Raw genomic sequence first — 21049 nt, forward strand, 5'->3', positions numbered from 1 at the left:
TTAACTTTTAAGGAAGCACTCCCCACAGCCTACTCCACCACACCACGGCTTCCTCCTAATCTCCTTCTAAAGGAGTAGCAAGGGAGAGAAGGTTAAATCCCGGACAGTCCTTTCACTCTTGGGCCTCTCTCCTATAAACTCAAGAACCCTCCAGTCCATATTCTCTGAAGCAGCCCGGAAGTCATCTGAGCTGTGCCAGGTGTGGCGGTGCACGCTTGTAATCCTAGTGCTCGGGAGGCTGAGACAGGAGGATCGCAGGTTCTAAGCTAGCTTCAGAACCTAAGTGAGGCTCTCTGTAATTGAATGAGACCCTGTTTCAAAACTCAAAAAGAAATAGAATAAGGCTAGGGGTATAGCTCAAGGGTAGAATGCCCCTGGGTTCAACCCCCAGGACTACAAAAGTAAATTAATAACAATGTGAGTTGTGACTAGCAACTCCACCACGGCTTGCACAACCTTGGTCAAGTGGGTTAGCCTCAACTGCCCACTCTGTAAAATGGGAAGGGACGGTTCCTCCAGGATGGTACTGCATTCTGAGACAGCCCTCTGCTACCTGACTCCCGGAACTCACACCCTGCACCCCTGAGTGTACGCTGGATTTTCTGACTGTTTCTAGAGAACAGGGCGTGACAGAGGTAATGAAATCTCCATTCCAAGCTGAGGCAGGTCCCTAGCAGACCTTTTCCCATTCGCTTACTCAGAGGAAAGGCTGCCCTTTCGCATGCTGTGAGATGCCCCACGAAGAGGTCCACGTGGCGAGGAACCAATACCTGGAGCCGCCAGTCGGGGACTCAGCCTGCCAAATGCCACGTGGTGAGCCTGGAAGCGGATTCTCCAAGAGCCGAGCTCGGGGTTGAGATCCCTGTCCCCGGGGATACTTGATTAGCCTGTGAGATACTGAACCAGAGATGCCCAGGAAGCCAGGCCCAGACTCCTGACCCACAAAACTGGCTGATAATACACGTTTATCTGTGTGTTCCTTGTACTGGGGACTGAACCTAGGGGTGTTCGGCCTTCAAGCTACGCCCTCTGCCCTTTTGTAAATTTTTGTCTTGAAACAGGGTCTGGCTAGGTTGCCGAGAGTCTCACTGCACTGCTGAGGCTGTCCTCGAACCTTGATGCTCCTGCCGCAGCCTCCACACTACTGGGCTTACAGGCACGCACCACCAGGCCTAGGTGCTGGCTGTTTTACTCGGCTATGGTTTGGAGTATTTTGTTATGTAGCATTAAATAACTAATTTACCCACATTCCAAAAGCTGTGAGAAGTACAAGAAAGCACACATAGGAAGCTTTGAAAAAAGTGCTGGTCACAGAGCAAGTGATCAAGATTGATCAGCCGCCTGTTGCAGAAATAGTAAAGTTCGGCAATGTGGGAGGAATACACTCCTCCTGTGATTAGCTCTGGAGGACAGAGTAAGACCTTCCCGATGCCAAGACGCCGAGGGTGGGCGGGGGGGGGGGGTGGCAATTAAATGAAAAGTTTAATAATAGCCTGTAAAGAAATATTCAACTTGCAAAACATATACTACCACTACTATATTGTACTGGTCAGATAATAAAATACCACAAAAATTAGAAGCTGAATTCAGTAACTGAATGACTGCATGAACCAAAACGAAGACAAAAAATGTTGCCAAGTTCCAACTTCTCAAAAAATATCAAAACTAGCTGTGAATTCTAAATGACTTCAAATCTGTAGGATCATCTTTCGAAGTCTGATAAACTAAACAAAACAAAACAAAATTTCCCCCTGGTCTAGGGAATTGAACCCAAGGATGTTCTACCTTTGATCTACACCCAGACTTTCCTTAAAAAATTCAAATAAAAAAAGACAAGGTCATTCACTGGCCTTGAACCTACTATTCTCCTGTCTCAACCTCCCAAATACTGGGCTTAGAGGTATACATGAGCACATCTGGGTAATAAACCAACATCCTGAAGGATAAAAAAATACAGCTCTTTACTTATATAGTCAACTTACCCTCCAATATTTGGAACACACAACCAAAAGTGACCTTTGTGTGAATGCACAGAAAGAGATGCTTTGACAGTTCTGGCAGTAAATCGGCTTGGATTCCTCCTCAAATATTGGTTCAGTTTCCTGGAAAGAAAAAGATTCGTAAAACTTCAGGAATGGTTTGGTTGTGCATTAAAATTATCACACATAGATAGAGACACTGACACAAAATAAAAGCATCGCTTGATAAACTCATCATTTTAGCACCTTACATAAGAACCATGGTAGGAAAAAGGAGCAAAAATATGCCCTGAATATAGCTACCAATGTCTTTTGATACAAGGATCTCCTGTGTCTCCACCTTGGAAATGGCAGAGGCTAAAATTTTATATTAATTTTATTTTTTTTTACACTAAGGATTGAATCCAGAAGCTCCTATTTTTTTATACTAAGGGATTGAACTCACAAGCATTCTGCCTCGAAGCTACATCCTCAGTCCAATTTTATTTCTTATTTTAAAACAGGGTCTTGCTAAGATGCCAAAGTGAGTCTCAAGCTTATGATCCTCCTGTCTCAGCCTCCCAAGTACTGGGATTACACCAGTACTGGGATTGCACCATCATTCCCACCTTAATCTCAATTTTTGCGGGTTTACTGCTTTAGTTAAAATAAAAACAGAAACAATCACCTACTATTTGATCGCCTACTAGACGATCAACATTTCTAATACCTCCCAAATTCAATGCCTAAACCCTAAAATTCCCATATTTGAAGAAAGTAGCATCTACATGGACAGAAAATAGATCCTGTCTTCTTATTAATAAAAACATAACAAAGAAGCCAGACATGGTGGCACACACTTGCAATCCCAGTACTTGGAGGCTGACACAGGAGAGCACAGTTTCGAGGCGAGACTCTCCTCAACCTAGCGAGAACCTGTTTCAAAATAAAAAATAAAATAAAATAGGGCTGGAGGTATAGCTCAGAGATAAATGTTTCTGAGTTCTACCCCCAGTACCCCAAAACTGAATAAATAAATAAATAAGAATTCAAGCCCACAGATTTAAGACAGAGAACTAAAATTGAATGTGTGTGTGTATGTGTCTATGTGTATTTTTTCCCTCAAGAAAACTCCCCTAAAAACTCCATCTTCTTGGATCGCACAGGTTCGAAGCCAGCCTCAGCTACTTAGTGAGGCTCTCAGCAACTTAGTGAGACCCTGTTTCCAAATAAAATAGAAAATAGGTCTGGGAGTATAGCCCAGAGGTAGAAAGCCTCTGGGTTCCACCCCCAGTACCACAAAAACAAAAACAAACAACAAAAAAAAACTCCGCCTCTTTAAGTTTCTCTATTTCATTTTCTGTGCATATGATTCTCTATTTCCTACCCCTGATGGAACAGATGTGTCAAAATTGAACTCACAAGCATTCTGCCTCGAAGCTACATCCCCAGTCCAATTTTATTTCTTATTTTAAAACAGGGTCTTGCTTCAAAAATGAAAGAAATAATTCACTTACACAGGCAACAGCACACTAAAAGTCTTTTTTACTATGTCCACAAGACTACCAAAAAAGAATAGACTTCTCTTTCCCTTTTAATAAAAGAAGTGACGAAACATATTACTACTAAAACTTTAGAATACATATGAATGAAAACAGAGAAACCAACCCCGGTCCCACTTGTCTTACCTGCATGCCACTGATTTCCGAGGTAACTATCCACACCTTCAAGATGCCCGTCACAGAGAGCGCGACCACGGTGTCCTCTAGAATCCCAGAGGGGACAAGGACTCCAAGTTACAAACAGAGCTTTTTTTTTTTAAAATAGTAAGATGGTTCATTTTCATGAATTTAAACAATACCATGTTTTACAATTAGCAGAAAAACACTATTCCCTATTTCGTGAAATAAAAACCAGCTTTGAAACACAGGTTAATAAAGATCACCAACAATTAGAAATTCAAGGCACTGTTTCTATTTACTTAAGTCTTTTTTTTTTACTTTTTTTTTTTTTTTTTTTTTTGCGTGTGTGTGTGTGTGTGTGTGTTACTAAGGGTTGAACCCAGGGGCATTCTACCTCTGAACTACACCCCTAGCCCAATTTTTTATTTTTATTTATTTATTTATTAGTGTGTGTGTGTGTGTGTGTGTGTGTGTGTGTGTGTGTGTGTGTGTGGTGTACTGGGGTTCCTGGAAGCCCTTCTACCTCCGGGCTACACTTCCAGACCTTTTTTATATTTTTATTTGGAAACAGGGTCTCTTAAGCCAGTGCGGCTGGCTTGGAACCTGCACCATCCTTCTGTCTCTGCCTCCCGAGCACTGGGATTACAAGCGTGCGCCACCATGCCCGGCTATTCTTTTTTTTTATTATTCTTTTTTATTCTTTTATTCTTTTCATTTTTTATTCTTTTATTTTGAAGTAGGGTCTCACTGAGGCTGGCCATGAACCCAGATTCTCCTGTTTCAGCCTTTAAGTACTGGGATTCCAAGTGTGCACCACCCAGCTTATATTTTTATTTCTAATCAGCGAGTTTTTAATAATTTCAAACATTCTTGATTCCTATGTTAACAAAGAATTCTTATCCTTCAAAATTCCCAACTTTTAATTATTTTATGGATGATAAACAAGATCACTTGACATCTCCAGGACATACACTGTCTCTCCCCCTTCCCAACTACCAGGCTTCCCTTCCAGAGAGTTTTTATTGCATGTTACACCTTCCATAAACTGTGATCAAGAGAGAGGCTTCTGTGACACAACAAATGTATGTATTTGATGGTTTCAACCCATGATTTATGGCTCATAAATCCCTTCCCAGAACTAATAAGCTAGAATTTCTCTTCTCCATGGCAGATAATAGTTATAAAGAAACTCTCTGATTTACCTGGTCCCACAGGTTAAGGGCTCAGTCCCCAGTACTGCTCCTACCTCAATTTTTTCTTTCTTTCTTTCTTTCTTTCTTTCTTTCTTTCTTTCTCTCTCTCTCTCTTTCTTTCTTTCTTTCTTTTTTTGGGGGGTGGTATTGGAAATTAAACCCAGGGATGTTCTAACTCTGAGATACATCCTCAACTCTATTTTATTATTTATTTATTTATTTATTTATTTATTTATTACAGTACTGCTGATGGAACCCAGGGGCACTCTACCTCTGAGTGACACCCCCAGCCCTATTTTTTTATTCTTTATTTTGAAACAGGGTCTCACTGAGTTGCAAAGGGCCTCACTAAATAGCTGAGGCTGGCCATGAACTGAGATCCTCCTGTCTCAGCTTCCTGAAAGCTGGAATTACAAGCGTGCGCCACCACGCCCAGCTTCTATTTTTTACTTTGATTTTGAAAATCAAAGTTGCTGAAGCTGGCCTTGAATCTATGAGTCTCCTGTCTCAGCCTCCCAAGCATTGGGAATACAGGCGTCCGCCATCACACCAGGCTCCTACCCCCATTCTGATGCCAATCACAAGCCCAGGTTGCTTTAGCTGTGCTTGGGACAGTCCGTCTACAAACCACAGGTTTCACAACCCCCTCGTCAGGTTCACGACATTTGGGAAACACTTATGCTTACCAGTTTATTATAAAGGATGTTAACACAGATATAAAGAGATGCTTAGGGTGGGAGAAGGAGGCATGGAATATTCCAGGCCCTCTGGATATACCTCTTTCCAGGATCCCCCATGTGTTCACATTGGGGAAACCCACTCAATTTTACTTTATTAGACTTCTCCCAAATATTGACAACAGAATCCTCCTTTTCTACTGGTCCCTGGCAAGGGACTTGAGAAGAGATGCTCTGGAGAACAGCCCATGCCCTGCCCTTGCTCCCAGCAGCCATTGCTGGAGGCTGGCCTGACAACTTCCTGTCTGCTTTGTTCCCACATAAACCTTTGTCAACAGTGCCACCAAAGTGACGTTTAACAGCCAAGTCTCTTCAAGCACTGTACCAGCGATTGTTCACCACTTACCGTGGGAATGTGGAAGCTACAGCTCATGGGTCAATTCTAGCCCACCAGCTGTTTTTGTAAATAAAGTTTTATTAGAACACAGCCAGGCTTCTACGTCAGCGTACTGTGTGTAGCCACTTCTGAGCTACAATGGCAGAGGTGAGCGGTTGAAATGGAGACTGCATGGTCTGCAGGGCTTAAAATATTTAGTATCTGGCCCTTTACAAGATGAGATGGCCAAGCCTGGAGTGAAATCCAAGCTCCCGGGCCGACACGTTATGTGCTTCATGACTGTGCCCGGCCAGTTCTGCAACCTCAGAACCTGCCACTCTTCCCGTCCTGCTTCTTGCCCTCAAAGATAATAATTGATAATTGTGCATACACAGCTAGACCATTTTAATACATACACAGCTTTGGACAAACTGTCTGCTCTTCCAAAAACATCCTTAGCTCCAAGTCTGTGAGACGAAACTCCTCCTCATCTTTCAAACCTGAGACCCGACTTCACCTGATGCGAGCAGCCTCCTCCTGCCCTCGGGCTCCTCAGGGCCGCTCTCTCTGTGCCGTTCCTTCACCTTGTAACACTGTGTGCCCTGAACTCTCGGTCCCTTCTGGCTCGTTCTTCCTTATTAGAGTCTAAGTCCCTTAAGACTTTCAGTCCCCTACACCTTAAAAATAGTAGGCGTTCAATAAATATGTGTTCAATGGCTACTACTAAAAACCCTTATGGTAATAGAGGAACGCTTTCATAGAGTTGAAGGTGATCCTCAAAGGGCACACAGCGGTTACTCGCCAGGTAAGGTGGAATGGTCCTGTCATCCCAGTATTTGAGAGGCTGAGACAAGAGAATCGCAGGTTTGAGGACAGCTCCAGCAAGTAGTGAGACTCTCATCAACTTAGTGAGATCCTGTTTTAAAACTACAAATAAAGCCGGGCATGGTGGCACACGCTTATAATCCCCGCGCTTGGGAGGCGGAGACAGGAGAATCACACAGGTTCAAAGCCAGCCATGCTGGCTTAAGAGACCCTGTTTCTGAGTTTAAAAAAAAAAAGTATAAAAATAGGTCTGGGAGTGTAGCCCGGAGGTAGAAGGGTTTCCAGGAACCCCAGTACCACCAAAAAAAAAAAAAAGAAAAAAAAAAGAAAAAATAAATAAATAAAAAATAGGATTGATAGTATTGCTCAAAAATAGAAATACCCTCAGGTTCAATCCCCAATACCACTAAAATAAAAATAAAAATTTAAAAGTAACAACTCTGAGGTCCACTGGACCACCAATCAGCCAAATATTTACTCTGTGTTCTCAGGGAGACTTGTCCATCCTAAACTCATCAGTCTCATCTGTATGACAAGTAACAACAGCGAATACTCCACCAGGTATGAAACTGATCATATACAACAGCTTAGCAGGATGCCCCATACTGTAAGCACTAATAAATGAAGCTCTCCTGGTGCTATGGTGGTAGGGGTAAGTAATGCTCCAACTTCATAGAACAGCACACGACCATGCAGCTCCTCAAAAGGCTTATAAAAATATACATTCGGCCAGGTGTGGTAGTGCACGGCTCCAATTCATTCCAGCATTCAGGAGCCAGAGACAGAAGGGTCATAGGTTCAAGGCTAGCTTCAACTTAGCAAGACTCTATTTTCAAATTTTAAAAATGTGGTGCACACCTGAAATCCCAGTACTCAGAAAGCTGAGAGAGAAGGACCACTGGTTTGAGGGCAGCCTCAGCTGCAACTTAGTAAGACCCTATTTCAAAATAAAATAAGGCTAGGGGTGTACTTCAGAGACAGAACACCCCTGGGTTCAACCTCCTGTGCCACTTAAGAAATACACACACACACACACACACACACACACACACACACACACACACACACACAAAACTGTTCAGGATCAACTGTTGCTCTTTTCCCAAACAATTTTACATTAGCTCTCATGGTTATTATTGAACAATTTCAAAAGAAATGAAAAAAAGGTAATCTATCTATCTTTCTTTCTTTCTTTCTTTCTTTCTTTCTTTCTTTCTTTCTTTCTTCCTTTCTGCGATACTGGGGATGAAACCCAGAGGCATTCTACCTCCGCGTTCCACTCCCAGTCTTATTTTTTAGTCTCTTTATTTTTTGAAACGGGGACTCACTGAGTTGCGAAGGGCCACACTAAGTAGCTAAGTCTTTCCACAAACCACAATCCTCCAGTCTCGGTCTCTCAAATGCTGGGATTACAAGTACACCACCACACCTGGCGTTATTGAGTGTCAAGTATGTGCCTGGCACTTACAGAAACTTTCATTGAATTTGATCTCTTCCCCTTTCATGTTTTCCCTAAGAAGCAGAAAACACTCTGGGGCCTCTTAGTGAGTGACGAGCGGACTCCAGCAGGACACAGGTGAAGCCATAATTCCTCCCTCCGCACTCCTGAGGGTTACCACCCACATCTTCCACTTTGCAAAATCTCTACGTGGGCTAAGATTGCCCAAAGCCATCTCACGGATTGATGATCATCTACGGCTTTCAATCTTAACTCAGTCGAAAACTCCTTAATGAAGGAGACAACATACCATACGTTATTGGAGTCATCAATGTTTAAAACATAAGAATGTACCCCAAATTACTGATTTTGATAAATGATAGAACTTTACAGTCAATCAAGTGATAAGTCAAGGTGTTCTCACAGGCATAATACACTGACCTTGTGTCCGGTGGGATCGAATAATACTCATGGAGCTGATCCAGTCTGGTGATATTTTTGATACTAAGGAGTATAACACCTCAAGGCTGGTGGCGTCCACGACGAGGATTTCAGGGTAATGCCCATGGCATAAAAGCCTGCCTTCTCGCTGGTTTCCAACAGAGAACTGGTAGAACTATGTTTATGTGGAAAGAAAAAAGATTTTTAAATGCCATTCTTTAGATACTTGATATGCCTTCATTTAGCTTATTATAATACTCTCCTAAGTGCTAACTCCTTCAGTAATGTTTTCATATAGGTGCTATGTGTTATATATGTGTTGAGTACACACACACACATATATCAAGTTATATTAATATTTTTAAATAGCTAACAAAAGTTTTTCTAACACCATATCCTCTCTCAAGAAAAACGTGGGAGCAGAATTCATGATGATTCTTTTAATCCCTAATATCTATCATTTAAAACAGGACTTTTCAATCAGTTAATAAGACACCTGAATAAAACCAGCCTCACAAATCAAGAGTAAACTCAGGTGGGTAATGAAAACAATATGAATTCTAAATTCATGGGAGTCTATGAGTACGGGCTTATGAGTTATGACTAAAGAAAATTGAGAAGGATGATTCACGTCCAAACATTATAATCGGAATTAAATTCTGATTAAACTAAGTTTGCTCTTTCAAATGAGCATATGAGACAACTATACAAATAGAGTATGTGGGAGAAAAACAGAGAAAGAACCAATACAATCATGATCTTATTCCACTCAGAGCAACGACTGTTCAAGAGGATAGATAGATGGTTTTCCATCAACCAAAGAGGAGAGGAAGAACTACGAAAGCAAGACCAACACATGTTGAAGGACTGTGTCCTCCCCTCAGCGAAGACATTCTATGGGCTATCTTATGACTCAGATGAGGCCCAGCCAAAGTACTGCCGGCAATGCAGTAACTGCTCCCCCTGGTGGAGGTAACTGTAAAAGCATGGATCTGTTCTCAGATTAACATTGTGTGTGAAGGAAGAAATACAAAGGACCAGTATATATATGAAAAAATGTTCTACATCATTAGCAATCAGGGAAATGCAATAGAAACTACACTGAGAATCCACCAGACTCCAGTTAGAAGGCCAATCATCAAGAACACAAACAATAATAAACACTGGGGAGGGGGTGGCGAAACAAAAACGTTCACTGTTGATGGGACTGCAAACTAGTACAGCCACTCTGGAGATCAGTGTGGAGGTTTCTCAAAGACTGGAGATGGAACCACCATACGATCCAGTTATATCTCTCCAGGGCAACTTTCCAAAGGAATTGAAGTCAGAGTACTGTAGCAACACATGAATACCCATGTTTATAGCCTCATAATTCACAACAGCCAGATTATGGAGCCAGCCTAGATGTCAATCAACAGATGAAAGGATCACAAGACTCTGTTATACATACAATGGAATTCTACTCAACCATAAAAACTACAATCTTTTCAGCCGGGCGTGGTGGCGCACACTTTTAATCCCAGCATTTGGGAGGCTCAGACCGGAGGATAGTGGTTTGCGGACAGCCTCAGCTACTTAGTGAGGCCCTCCGCAAGTTAGTGAGACTCTGTTTCAAAATAAAGAATAAAACATAGGACAGGGGGTGTAGCTCGGAGGTCAAATGCCCCGGGGTTTCATCCCCAGACCTACAAAAAAAAAAAAAATACAATCTTTTCTCAATTATGGAGAACCTATATAAGAAAGAATACAATGCTGATCATGAAACACGTAAGTTTAAGGTAGCAACACTAAAACCCGAAGGCAGGGGTGGGGTAGCATGGTGTGTGTGTGTGTGTGTGTGTGTGTGTGTGTGTGTGTGTGTGTGTGAGAGAGAGAGAGAGAGAGAGAGAGGATGCCTAATGAAATGCAGATTATCACAAGTATGCACCTATAGATCCCAAAAGTTTAATCAAAACACACACACATACCATGCAAAGGGTCATCAAGGACAGCCAAACGCTCACATAGAAAAATTTAGCTGAAGATGGTCTTGTGCTCTATAACAGGAGGATGTGTCAAAGTGGGAAAGACGAGTGCAGGGATGCAAACTTGGTCAGCGTTCAGCCAACACCAGCCAGGAGAGAGGTGCACTGTAGCCGCTAAAGAAAAAAACTCTATCCTGAGGGCAGGGCTGTCAGAATTGCCTGACAACATGCCTCCCACCTATGGCTTCATGCTCCCGGTCTTCTGAATGCTAACTCAGATTCCAAGGAAAGAAAGAAATTCTACTCAACCTAGCAAAGGTGAACTTGGTTGAACGCTGATCAAGTTTGCGTCGCTGCACTCGTCTTTCCCACTTTGACACATCCTAGCAAAGAAAGTGTCCTGAATAAAAACCCAAATTTTTAAACATTAAAAAGGGATGAACCACATGGCAATTTAATAAATTGGCATTCCTGGTTATTTTAGTAAATACCAGTGTCACCGAGGTTTATCATCTTGGCATTTATTAAAAAATAGCCCCTCTGGACTTGTGAGAGGGAAGGATTGCACAGCAAACTATCAATACGCTAGCAACACTTCTGGAAAAGCATCTTCTACGTAGAGATGGCTGCCCATCTACACAGAGAAGAGCTAGTACAAGATCTGATAAACAGTAGGAACTGAAAATATTTTAAAACAGATAATCTTCCATAGTATGAATGCCAGGAGATTTTAAACCATAAAAACTGTACAACAGTCAAAATAATTATGTGCAAGCTGGGCGTGGTGGCGCACGCTTGTAATCCCCGTGCTTGGGAGGCAGAGACAGGAGGATCACGCAGGTTCGAAGCCAGCGGCGCTGGCTTAGGAGACCCTGTTTCCAAATAAAAATATAAAATAGGTCTGGGAGTGTAGCCCGGAGGTAGAAGGGCTTCCAGGAACCCCAATACCACAAAAAAATAATAATAATTATTATTATTATTATTATTATTATGTGCAATAAGTTCAAGAAAAACAGAATTTTTAAGTTAAAATAAATTATAGCCAATGAATGTCTATCATCGTATTACCCTTTTTCTGTCTACAAACTCTGTTGATTCTTCACATTATAAAAACAAATATTTGCCTTTTAAATAAAAAGGGCTGTGCCCTAAAAATATTGATAAAGCAGTTCTTACAGGGCCTTTGCCAGAACAAGAAGCAGTCATAGAGGAGCTGCGCCGCACTAACCCCCACCTCCTCACAGACACGTTTCTTTGCTCTTCTAATCTGTGTCGGTGTAAGTTCTCTTTCTCCATGAATGACGTTAGTAGTTTAAGAAGCCAGTATGATGTAAGAGAAAGACACAGTTCCTGGAGTCAGAAAATCCTGATTTGAGATTCAGGTGCCAGGAGTGACTCACTGTGAGACTGGCACATGTCATCTAATCTGTCTGGGTCTCGGCGTCTTTTTATGTAAAATGAGAGCCTCCTTTTTAATTCGTAAGGATGTAGGGAGGACTAAATGAAACATAATATGAGCTCAAGAAATGCGGCTTATGCTCTCTTTCCTTTCTCAGTAAGGACATAATTAATCACATTTCTATGTGCTTTATAATATTCACAACATTCAATACAGTAAAAAAAAAAAATGAGTAAGAAGAAACAGAAAATTTGACAAAAATGAAAAAGAGTACCAGAAATGCATGTCCAAAATACTGGGTAATACTCTACATATTAAGCCCGGCACATAAGATGGTCATTTCTTCTAGAGTTGGAAAGTCTTAAAGAGTGAGTCCGAAGGTCAAATGCATGATCAAGAAGAAAGATGGGATCCAAAAAGTGGGTCGATCACAAATCACAGCAGCCTCAACAAGAAAGAATTTCATCTTTCAGATCTTATGCACTAGCTAGGCATAATAGCACACACCCGTAATCCCAATAATTGGGAGGCTGAGACAGGAAGATCAATCACAGGTTGAGAACACCCTCAGCAAATTAACAAGACCCTCAGCAAATTAGTAAGACCCTCAGCAATTTATCAAGACTGTTAAAAAGGGGGGGGGGCTGAGGGTGTAGCCTGGAGGTAGAATACCCTTGAGTTCAGTCCTAAATACCATGGGGGGAAAAAAAAGATCTAGTGTACTTTCCCCAGGAGTAAAGACACCCTGCCATCGTTTGGATCTTAAGTGTCCCCCAAAGGCTTCGTACCAGGTGGCACTCTTGGTGGGCAGTGGAGCCTTCAGGAGGTAGGGCCCAATGGGAACTGTTTGGGTCATTATAGGCATGTCCTTAAAGAGTAGTGAGGAACCTTATTCTTCTACCTCTCTTTTGCTTCTGGTCATTATGTGAGCAGCTTTGTTCCCCGACATGCATCCCACCATTGCTATCTGACCCCCCCCCACCACCAAAGGCCTAAAAGCAACAGGTCTCCCTGACCATGAACTGGAACCTCTAAGATGGTAAGACAAAATAAACCTTTTCTCATTATAAGTTTATTATCTCAGGTATCTGTTATAGTAACGGAAAGCTAACACAATCTCTCCTTTGTGTAACCAAGATAGCCCAAAAGAGCAGTATCAAATGGCTTACCCCACAGCCTTCTCCGTTGCTGTCTTCTGCTCTATTACCCTTCCCAACTAGACCATCCTATGAGAAATACTTCTACAATTCTAGTCTTCCTGTCTTATTACCACTCCATATCTTTTTTCATGTAACAATATACAATACTCACTTGCTGTTTCAAAACATTTTTAATAACACTTATAATAAACTATGCTGTGTTAGTCACAAATATCGATACTAACCTGTATGCCAGTATGTGTGCAGGCTAATTTTGTAAATTCAATGCATCTGCCATCACTCACGTCCCAGAGGCACATCTCTCTATAAAACAAAATAATAGCTAACATTGAATATGCCTTTTAAAAACACTTGTTCAACTCCATTACAGTGGTTTAAAATTAATCTTCCATTAAAGCTAATTTATTACAGAAAAAAATAGCTTCTATTTATGATTGCTGTTGGTAGGAATTTCCAGTCCTCCGACTCACCATTCTAACCCCCTCCCAACCTCAATCCATATCTTTCTATTGTAGGAATGCACTGCCTGGTTCTTTTTTGGTTGGTGGAGTCTTCTGAGTAGCTCTGGCCAGAACTAAGGTACAGCTCTCAAGAACTCTCTTTCTCCTCTGGCACCATAACTGCTTCAAACAGTGGCTGCTCCCACAACCCTGAGTTCAAAATAATCATAATAATGAAGCAAGGCAGAGCCCCCAAGTAACACATGAGGAACAAGTGATAAAAGAAAAAATAAACTTTAAACTACTAAAAATAGTAATCTGTTCTCAATGTATCTTGGAAATGTAGCACTACAAAAAACAATTCAAAGTTAAGTCAACTGAATTCCAATTCTTTGCAAAGAAATGCAAAATTCCAGTGTGTTTTTGTTTCTTTGTTTCTTTTTTTGTTTGTTTTTACAGTACTGAGAATTGAACCCATGGGCATTCTGCTTCAAAGTTATACCTCTGGTCCCATTTTTTATTCTTTATTTTGAAACAGGGTCTACTAAGTTGCAAAGGGCCTCACTAAGTAGCTAAGTCTATTCACAAACCGTGATCCTCCTGTCTCAGCCCCCCAAGTGCTATGATTAAAAGTGCAAGTAAGTCACCACACCCAGCAATATTCCAGTTTTGATTCTGGATTTACTACAGCTTTATTAAGTGCATAAAAAGCTTATATCTCAGACTAAAGATACAACTTTTAAAAATTAAAATTAGAAATGTCACTGGGCGTGGTAGCATATGTCTATAATCCCAGTACTTGGGAGGCTGAGACAGGGGGATCATAGATTTGAAGACAGCCTCAGCAAGTAGTGAGGCTCTCATCAATCTAGCAAGACCTTGTTTCAAACACACAAACAAACACACATACACATTAGAAATGTCAATATACCTCGTCTTTTGAAGATACAAGATTTATTTAATAGAAAAATATTAATATAATGCAACAATCCTGATGTTATTAGGGTTTCCCTTAGGGTACCATTTTCTTATATTGCATTATGTGTCACATTCTAGGAGATGATGTTTCAAAGAACACTCAATTAGGACATGCATTCTAATGAGAATTGTTCTCTCTGTACCAAGGGATACTAACTACACTGTTACCGGATGTTGCTTCTTATTCCAAGAAATTATACAAGTTTCTCTTCTAATACATAAATTGTAGAAAAGGAGGAAAAACAATGTCTTATCTAATTTTCTTCAAATTCCCTCACTTACTTCAATAGTGAATTATATAATTTTCTAAGTATCACAAATATTTTTAAGATTTCTCACACTCTGGGCCCCATAGCCACTGTTCAGTGACCTAGGTCTCCGAAAGCAAGCTATGTTCTGAGACTCAGGAGCATACAGTTATATTAGTGTATTATTGTGCATCCATGTAACTGCATAAATGTTTGCACAGCTTCATCTCCAAATTTATGCCACACTATCATCATGGAGAATTTTTTAAAAATTACAAAACTGTGTGCTGATTTGATAAAATGTCATGTGAATTAATCATGTTCCTTTACAAGACTCTGAGTTTCTCAAAAGCAAAGAAAAAAAAAAGAATCACAAATTACAATAAATGTATGATAAAATCATCAATGGTATAAATTTACATCCTTAAGACCATAATTCAAATATCCTCCTTTACATTTAAACACTGGGGAAAAAATACTCCAAAAGGAAAAGCAAAACAAAACAAAAACTCTCTACTTAATAATAACATTAACAGATTTTATAAAGACATAAGAAAAAAAAAATAAAAACATAGCCAGGCGTGGTGGTGCACGTTTGTAATCCCCACCCTTAGGAGACTGAGGCAGGAGGATCATGCAGGTTCGAAGCCAACCTTGCTGGCTTAAAGGACCCTCTTTCCAAATAAAATATAAAATAGGTCTGGGAGGATATCCCAGAGGTAGAAGGGTTCCATCCCCAGTACCACCAAAAAAACAAACAAACAAACAAAAAAAAAAAACGATATAAACGTCACATGGTAACTCATAAATATGTAGAGTTGTTGTTGTTTTTAATGGTACTGGGGAGTGGAACCCAAGGGCTTTCTACCTACAGGCTATACTCCCAGCTCTTTTTTTTTTTTTTTTTGTGGGTCTGGGGATGGAATCCAGAGGCATTTGATCTCCAAGCTACACCCCCTGCCCAATTTTTTATTCTTTATTTTGAAACTGGGTCTCACTAAGTTGCGGAGGGCTTCACTAAGTAGCTGAGGCTGTCTGCGAACCGGGATCCTCCAGTCTCAGCCTCCCAAATGCTGGGATTACAAGTGTATGCCACCACGCCCGGCTCTTCCAGCCCTATTTTAACAATTTATTTGAAAACAGGGTCTGACTAGGTTGCTGAGAGCCTCACTAAGTAGCTGAGAATGGCTTCGAACCTGTGCAATCCTCCTGTCTCAGCCTCCCAAGTGCTGGGCTTACAAGCGTGCGCCACCACGTCCGGCATAAATATGTAAAGTTTTTTATGTGTGAATTAAAAAATAAATGTTTACAGCCTCAGCAAGTAGTAATGCTCTCATTAACCAAGTGAGATGCTATTTAAAAAAAAAAAAAAAGTAGCCTGGCGTGGTGGCACATGCTTGTAATCCAAACATTCGGGAGGCTGAGACCGGAGGATTGCGGTTCGTGGATAGCCTCAGCTATTTAGTGAGGCCCTTTGCAACTCAGTGAGACCCTGTTTCAAAATAAAGAATAAAACACAGGGCAGGGTATAGCTCCGAGATCAAATGGCCCTGAGTTCCATTCCCACACCCGCAAAAAAGAAAAAAAGAAATAAAAAGTAAGGCTGAGTGTGTAGATTAGAGGTAGAATGCCCCTGGGTTCAATCCTTGGTACCAAAAATAAAAAGCAATAAAAAAACAAACAAACAAATAAATAGTGTTTTAAAAATGTAAAATAAGCCAGGCATGGTGGTGCAGGTTTATAATCCCGCGCTTGGGAGGCGGAGACAGGAGGATCGCGCTGGTTCGGAGCCAGCCTCGCTGGCTTAAGAGACCCTGTTTCCAAATTTAAAATACAGATAAAATAGGTCTGGGAATGTAGCCCGGAGGTAGAAGGGCTTCCAGGAACCCCAGTGCCACCAAAAAAAAAAAAAAAGTAAAATATTAAAAAAAAGGGAAACCTGACCTTTTTTTTTTTTTTTTAAGTACCAAATACTTACCCACTTGCAGATGCACTCACAATGTACTGTTTGTCGCCGGAAGCACAAGCTTTAGACAAACAGGTGATTGAAGCTGTATGACCAAATAATAGTGCTCGCGGGTTAACCTAGAAATGTAAAAATAGGCTGGCATAAATAGCAAATTTTAAAAAATGAAACTTTTGATTAATAATTATGTTAATAATCATGTTAAGCCAGGCAAGGTGACACACGCTCGTAATCGGAGACAGGAGGATCACATAGATTCGAAGCCAGTCTCAGCTACTCAGTGAGGCCCTGTTTCCAAATAAAGAATAAATAAGTCTGGGAGTATAGTCCAGAGGTAGAAGGCCCCTGGGTTCCATCCCCAGTACCACAAAAATAATAATAATCAAGTTAAATATTCAATACAAACATACAACTATAGATTTGAAATAACTGCTCAGAACACTAAAAGTTAAGAGCAGCCAGTGAGCTCTATTTCATGCTCACAGTCCTCCTACCATGTGGTTCTGACACCATTTGACCAACACCACACAAGGAGTGCCAGAGCCAGGATCCACACTCAGGCCGGTTTAAGCGCTAGCCCGTTGGTTGGCATACTGGGAAGGCAGGTCAGGAGTCTGAATTAATGTATAAAACACAGAATTTGGCTTCACTTATCTTTAAATAGTAAAACAGATATGAAAGTACTTTAAGGGTATCTGGATTCACACCCCCCAACACAAAAAGCAGAAGAAAAATCTCTTCTCAAAAGCTGGTACCGATGCCGTCAGGAAGAATGACCTTCAAGGACTACTGACTTAAAGACATTGTGCCAGCAAAAGGATGCTCAATTCTCACTATCCTAAAACAGTCAGGCAACCAGCCTGTTGTAATACTTGTAAATCTAAATTTATAAGCATTACAACACCATTAACGGTGTAAAATTCACATTATTATTATTTGTGTGTATGTGTACACATGCGTACAAGCACCTACTAGGAATTGAACCCAGAAAGACTCTACGTCCAAGGTACCTCAACCCTATTTTATTTTTATTTTTGAAACAGGGTCTCACTAGGTTGATGAAAGCCTCACTAACTTGCTGAGGTTGCCCTCAAACCTGCAATCCTTGTGTTTTAATATCCCAAGTACTGAGATCCAAGCATGCACCACCATGCCCCATGCCTGGATTAAAACTCCCATTCTTTTCTTTTCTTTTCTTTCTTTTTTTTTTTTTTTGTGGTACTGGGGGTGGAACCCGGGGGCATTCTACCTCCAAGCTACACCCCCAGCCCTATTTTTTATCCTTGATTTTGAAATGGCCTCACTAAGTTATAGAGGGCCTTACTAAGTAGCTAAGCCTGTCCTTGAACCACAATCCTCCTGTCTCGGCTCCCAAATGCTGGGATTACAAGCATGGGCCATCATGCCCGACTTTAAAATTCACATTCTTGCCAGGCGTGGTGGTGCACACTTGTAATCCCAGCATTTGGGAGGCTGAGACCGGAGGATCACAGTTCGTAGACAGCCTCAGTTGCTTAGTGAGGTTCTCTGCAACTTAGTGAGACCCTGTTTCAAAATAAAGAATAAAAAATAGGGCAGGGGGTATGGCTCCGAGGTTAAATGCCTCTGGGTTCCATCTCCAGACCCGCAAGAAAAAAAAAAAATCAATACACCACAAAACACATACTTCATAAAAATCATGACATATTCAAAGCATTTATTTTAGAAAGTATAAAGGTTTTTAACTTTTTTATTTATTTGCTGTTGTTTTGTAGTATTGAAGATTTATTCTGGGAGCCAGGCAAACAGTCTACCAATAAGCCATATCCTCTGCCCTTATTATAATACCTCTTTGGAAATCTCTTTCAGAATGAACCACAATGTTTTGAAATTGTTTAAATGTAACAAATATTAAGCCACTCAAGCTGGATGTTATACTTGAAAATCAACAAAAAGCAGAAAAAATCAAATTTAGTGAATAATTTAAAATATTCAATCTGCATTCTAATTTTAATTTTCATCAAAACATATTTTATAGAAAATATATTATGAATCTAGGTACAATTCCAGGACTGTGAAATTTCTCCTAAGTGGCCTCTCATATTTACACTATACAATGGACATTTCAAATACTCACTTCCAATTCCGCTGAAAGGTCCCAGAGACATATCTGTCCGTCATGGCAGCCTGTTACAATCGTGGCCCCATCGTCTGTTAAAAGGACTGCTGAGACGCAGTGGGTGGGTGCTTTGCGGCCCCAAAGCACAATGGGTAGGACGAGGCTATTTCCCGCCATTGTATTTTCAAACCTGAAAATGTTATAAGAATAATGTCAGATATTACAATATGTCCTCTTAAAACATATTATATATTTTCATTATGAAGCCATAGTATACAATTTGAAAATAAGCATATATGCCGGGTAGTAAATTTTAGACATGTAAAAACTTATTATTTCCACACAAAACGACTCGTTTATCATATCTACTCCCAGATGCAAGTATTTAAAAAACGAGACAGGTCTTTGCTACAGGCATTCATAAAATCCATGAATGAAAGGTAAATGATATCAGGACTTGTGTACTTAGCACTACGCAGTTTATAAAGAGCTTTTCTGCATGGTATTCGCTTCGGATCTCAAAACAGTCTTTCCAGGTTGGAGGGGTACAAAATGCGGCATAAGCATCACCCGTCCTGAGACACAGAACTGGCAAATCATAGCACCCAAATGCACAGCCTGCCCTTCTGACCCAAGAAAGCTGCCTTCACAAATAAGACAGGTCGGATACAAAAACTGCCCCCAGCAAGTCCAGTACAGACAGACCGGCCCACTCCCCTAGAGAGAATTACAAAGAACTTTGGGTGTGCCAGGAATTTCCTCTAAACATTAAGTGTGCATAAAAATAAATAATCCCAATTGTTTTTTGCGGCAAATCACAAAGCCATTGGGGAATGAAGTCACGAAGTGAAACATGGTGCAGTCCAGGGCCACGCCCAGGCAGCCTGACTCTAGAATCCTACATAATGGGAGCGGGTCCTTCTCGTGCTCCTACGCAACTGGTGACAAGTGTGGTCACACACCAGCAATAAACAGCAAATGCCCAAGAAACACCGGGACTGTTTCATAAGGGTGCTAAACGTTGAAAAGAGCATGCTCAATGAGGAATCCATTCAACCATAGTTACTCCAAACCCACCATGTCTAAGGGTCGTGAATGTCGCTTGTTTTAAGTGCTGAAACTTGAGGGAAAGAATTTCTTCTTAAACTCCTCTTTTAAAGGGATTTAAATTTGATATTATACTCCGTGTATACTAGAATGTACCTCTTGAAGGAAAGAGCAAACATAAAGAATTGTTCCTTCACATAACAAAACTAAAATTGACTTGGTCAAACACTCAAGTACAGCCATGCACACCTGTAATCCCAGTACTTGGGAGGCTGAGACAGGAGGATGGCAGGTTCGCTGCCAATCTCAGCAACATACTAAGGCCCTCTACAACTTAGTGAGACCCAGTTTGAAACTAAAAATAAGATGCCCAGCATCAAAAAAAGAAAAAAAACATTTAAGTGCTATGAATTGTATAGGTAAAGACCTACATAATAGGAGTCCCAAGAAGTTAGAAAGACTAAAATAGCCAAAGAGACCTCAAAAGAAAAAAGGGTCTGACAGATCTCATTAGATACTGGAGGGGTAGGTCACCTCCAGCCTGACAGATGGCCAAGCCAAAGAAATGATGCAAGTAAAACTGAATTGAAAAAGTACAAAGATCGTTGGTGTTATGGTTTGGGGGGAGAATATGGTTGTGGGAAGACTGTTCCCGGGGACCCCTGTTTGGGTCCTGGACACACTTTCCCTCAAACCACAACCAAACCCCAAACGACCAAAAACAGAAATAAACCACGGGTTCTTATCCTAAACTAAGAATAAATATGCATAGCTTGGACAGTTGCTGAAGATTTAAAGAAGTTTATTAAAAGACAGAAATACAGAAGATAGGTACAGATCCATACCAGACTGGCATGGAGGGGTGACTCGAATGAATACACCAAAGGGATCACACTTGAACCGGACTGTTTATACCCATGACCTCCATCTTGTTTACATGTTTCTGACATAGTGAACTTCCTGTAAGGTACCTCCCCTTACCCCCGTAAGGTACCTCCCCCAGCAAGGTGTGGCAAGGTGTCTCCTTTCATGAAGGTCCACCCCTCCTACCATCTTAGCTAGCTTATCTAATCATGTAGATCTGTCTTTAGATATAGAAAGGCCCAGTTCTCCTCTCCTATTGACTTGTTAATTACTTTTAGCTATGTTAATTTACATT

The 21049-nt window shown here is 41.0% G+C and overlaps 1 protein-coding gene across 2 annotated transcripts in view; it reads right to left on the reverse strand.

Moving 5' to 3' along the window:
- The window catches only part of WDR7 (WD repeat domain 7), a gene marked incomplete at both ends in the record, with an annotated part of 323548 nt that extends 304516 nt beyond the window's left edge, over positions 1-19032 (reverse strand). The window contains 6 exons of one of the 2 annotated variants that reach the window (XM_080714515.1): positions 1983-2102; positions 3647-3723; positions 8591-8765; positions 13338-13416; positions 16758-16864; positions 18862-19032. In XM_080714515.1, the coding sequence (XP_080570641.1) occupies positions 1983-2102; positions 3647-3723; positions 8591-8765; positions 13338-13416; positions 16758-16864; positions 18862-19020 (717 nt within the window). The remainder of the gene's footprint in view (positions 1-1982; positions 2103-3646; positions 3724-8590; positions 8766-13337; positions 13417-16757; positions 16865-18861) is intronic. The other variant, XM_080714514.1, reaches the window with a different exon arrangement.
- Between the last annotated feature and the right edge of the window lie 2017 nt (positions 19033-21049).

Source organism: Muscardinus avellanarius (assembly GCF_963383645.1).
Source record: "Muscardinus avellanarius genome assembly, chromosome: 17".
NCBI classification, from domain to species: Eukaryota; Metazoa; Chordata; class Mammalia; order Rodentia; family Gliridae; genus Muscardinus; species Muscardinus avellanarius.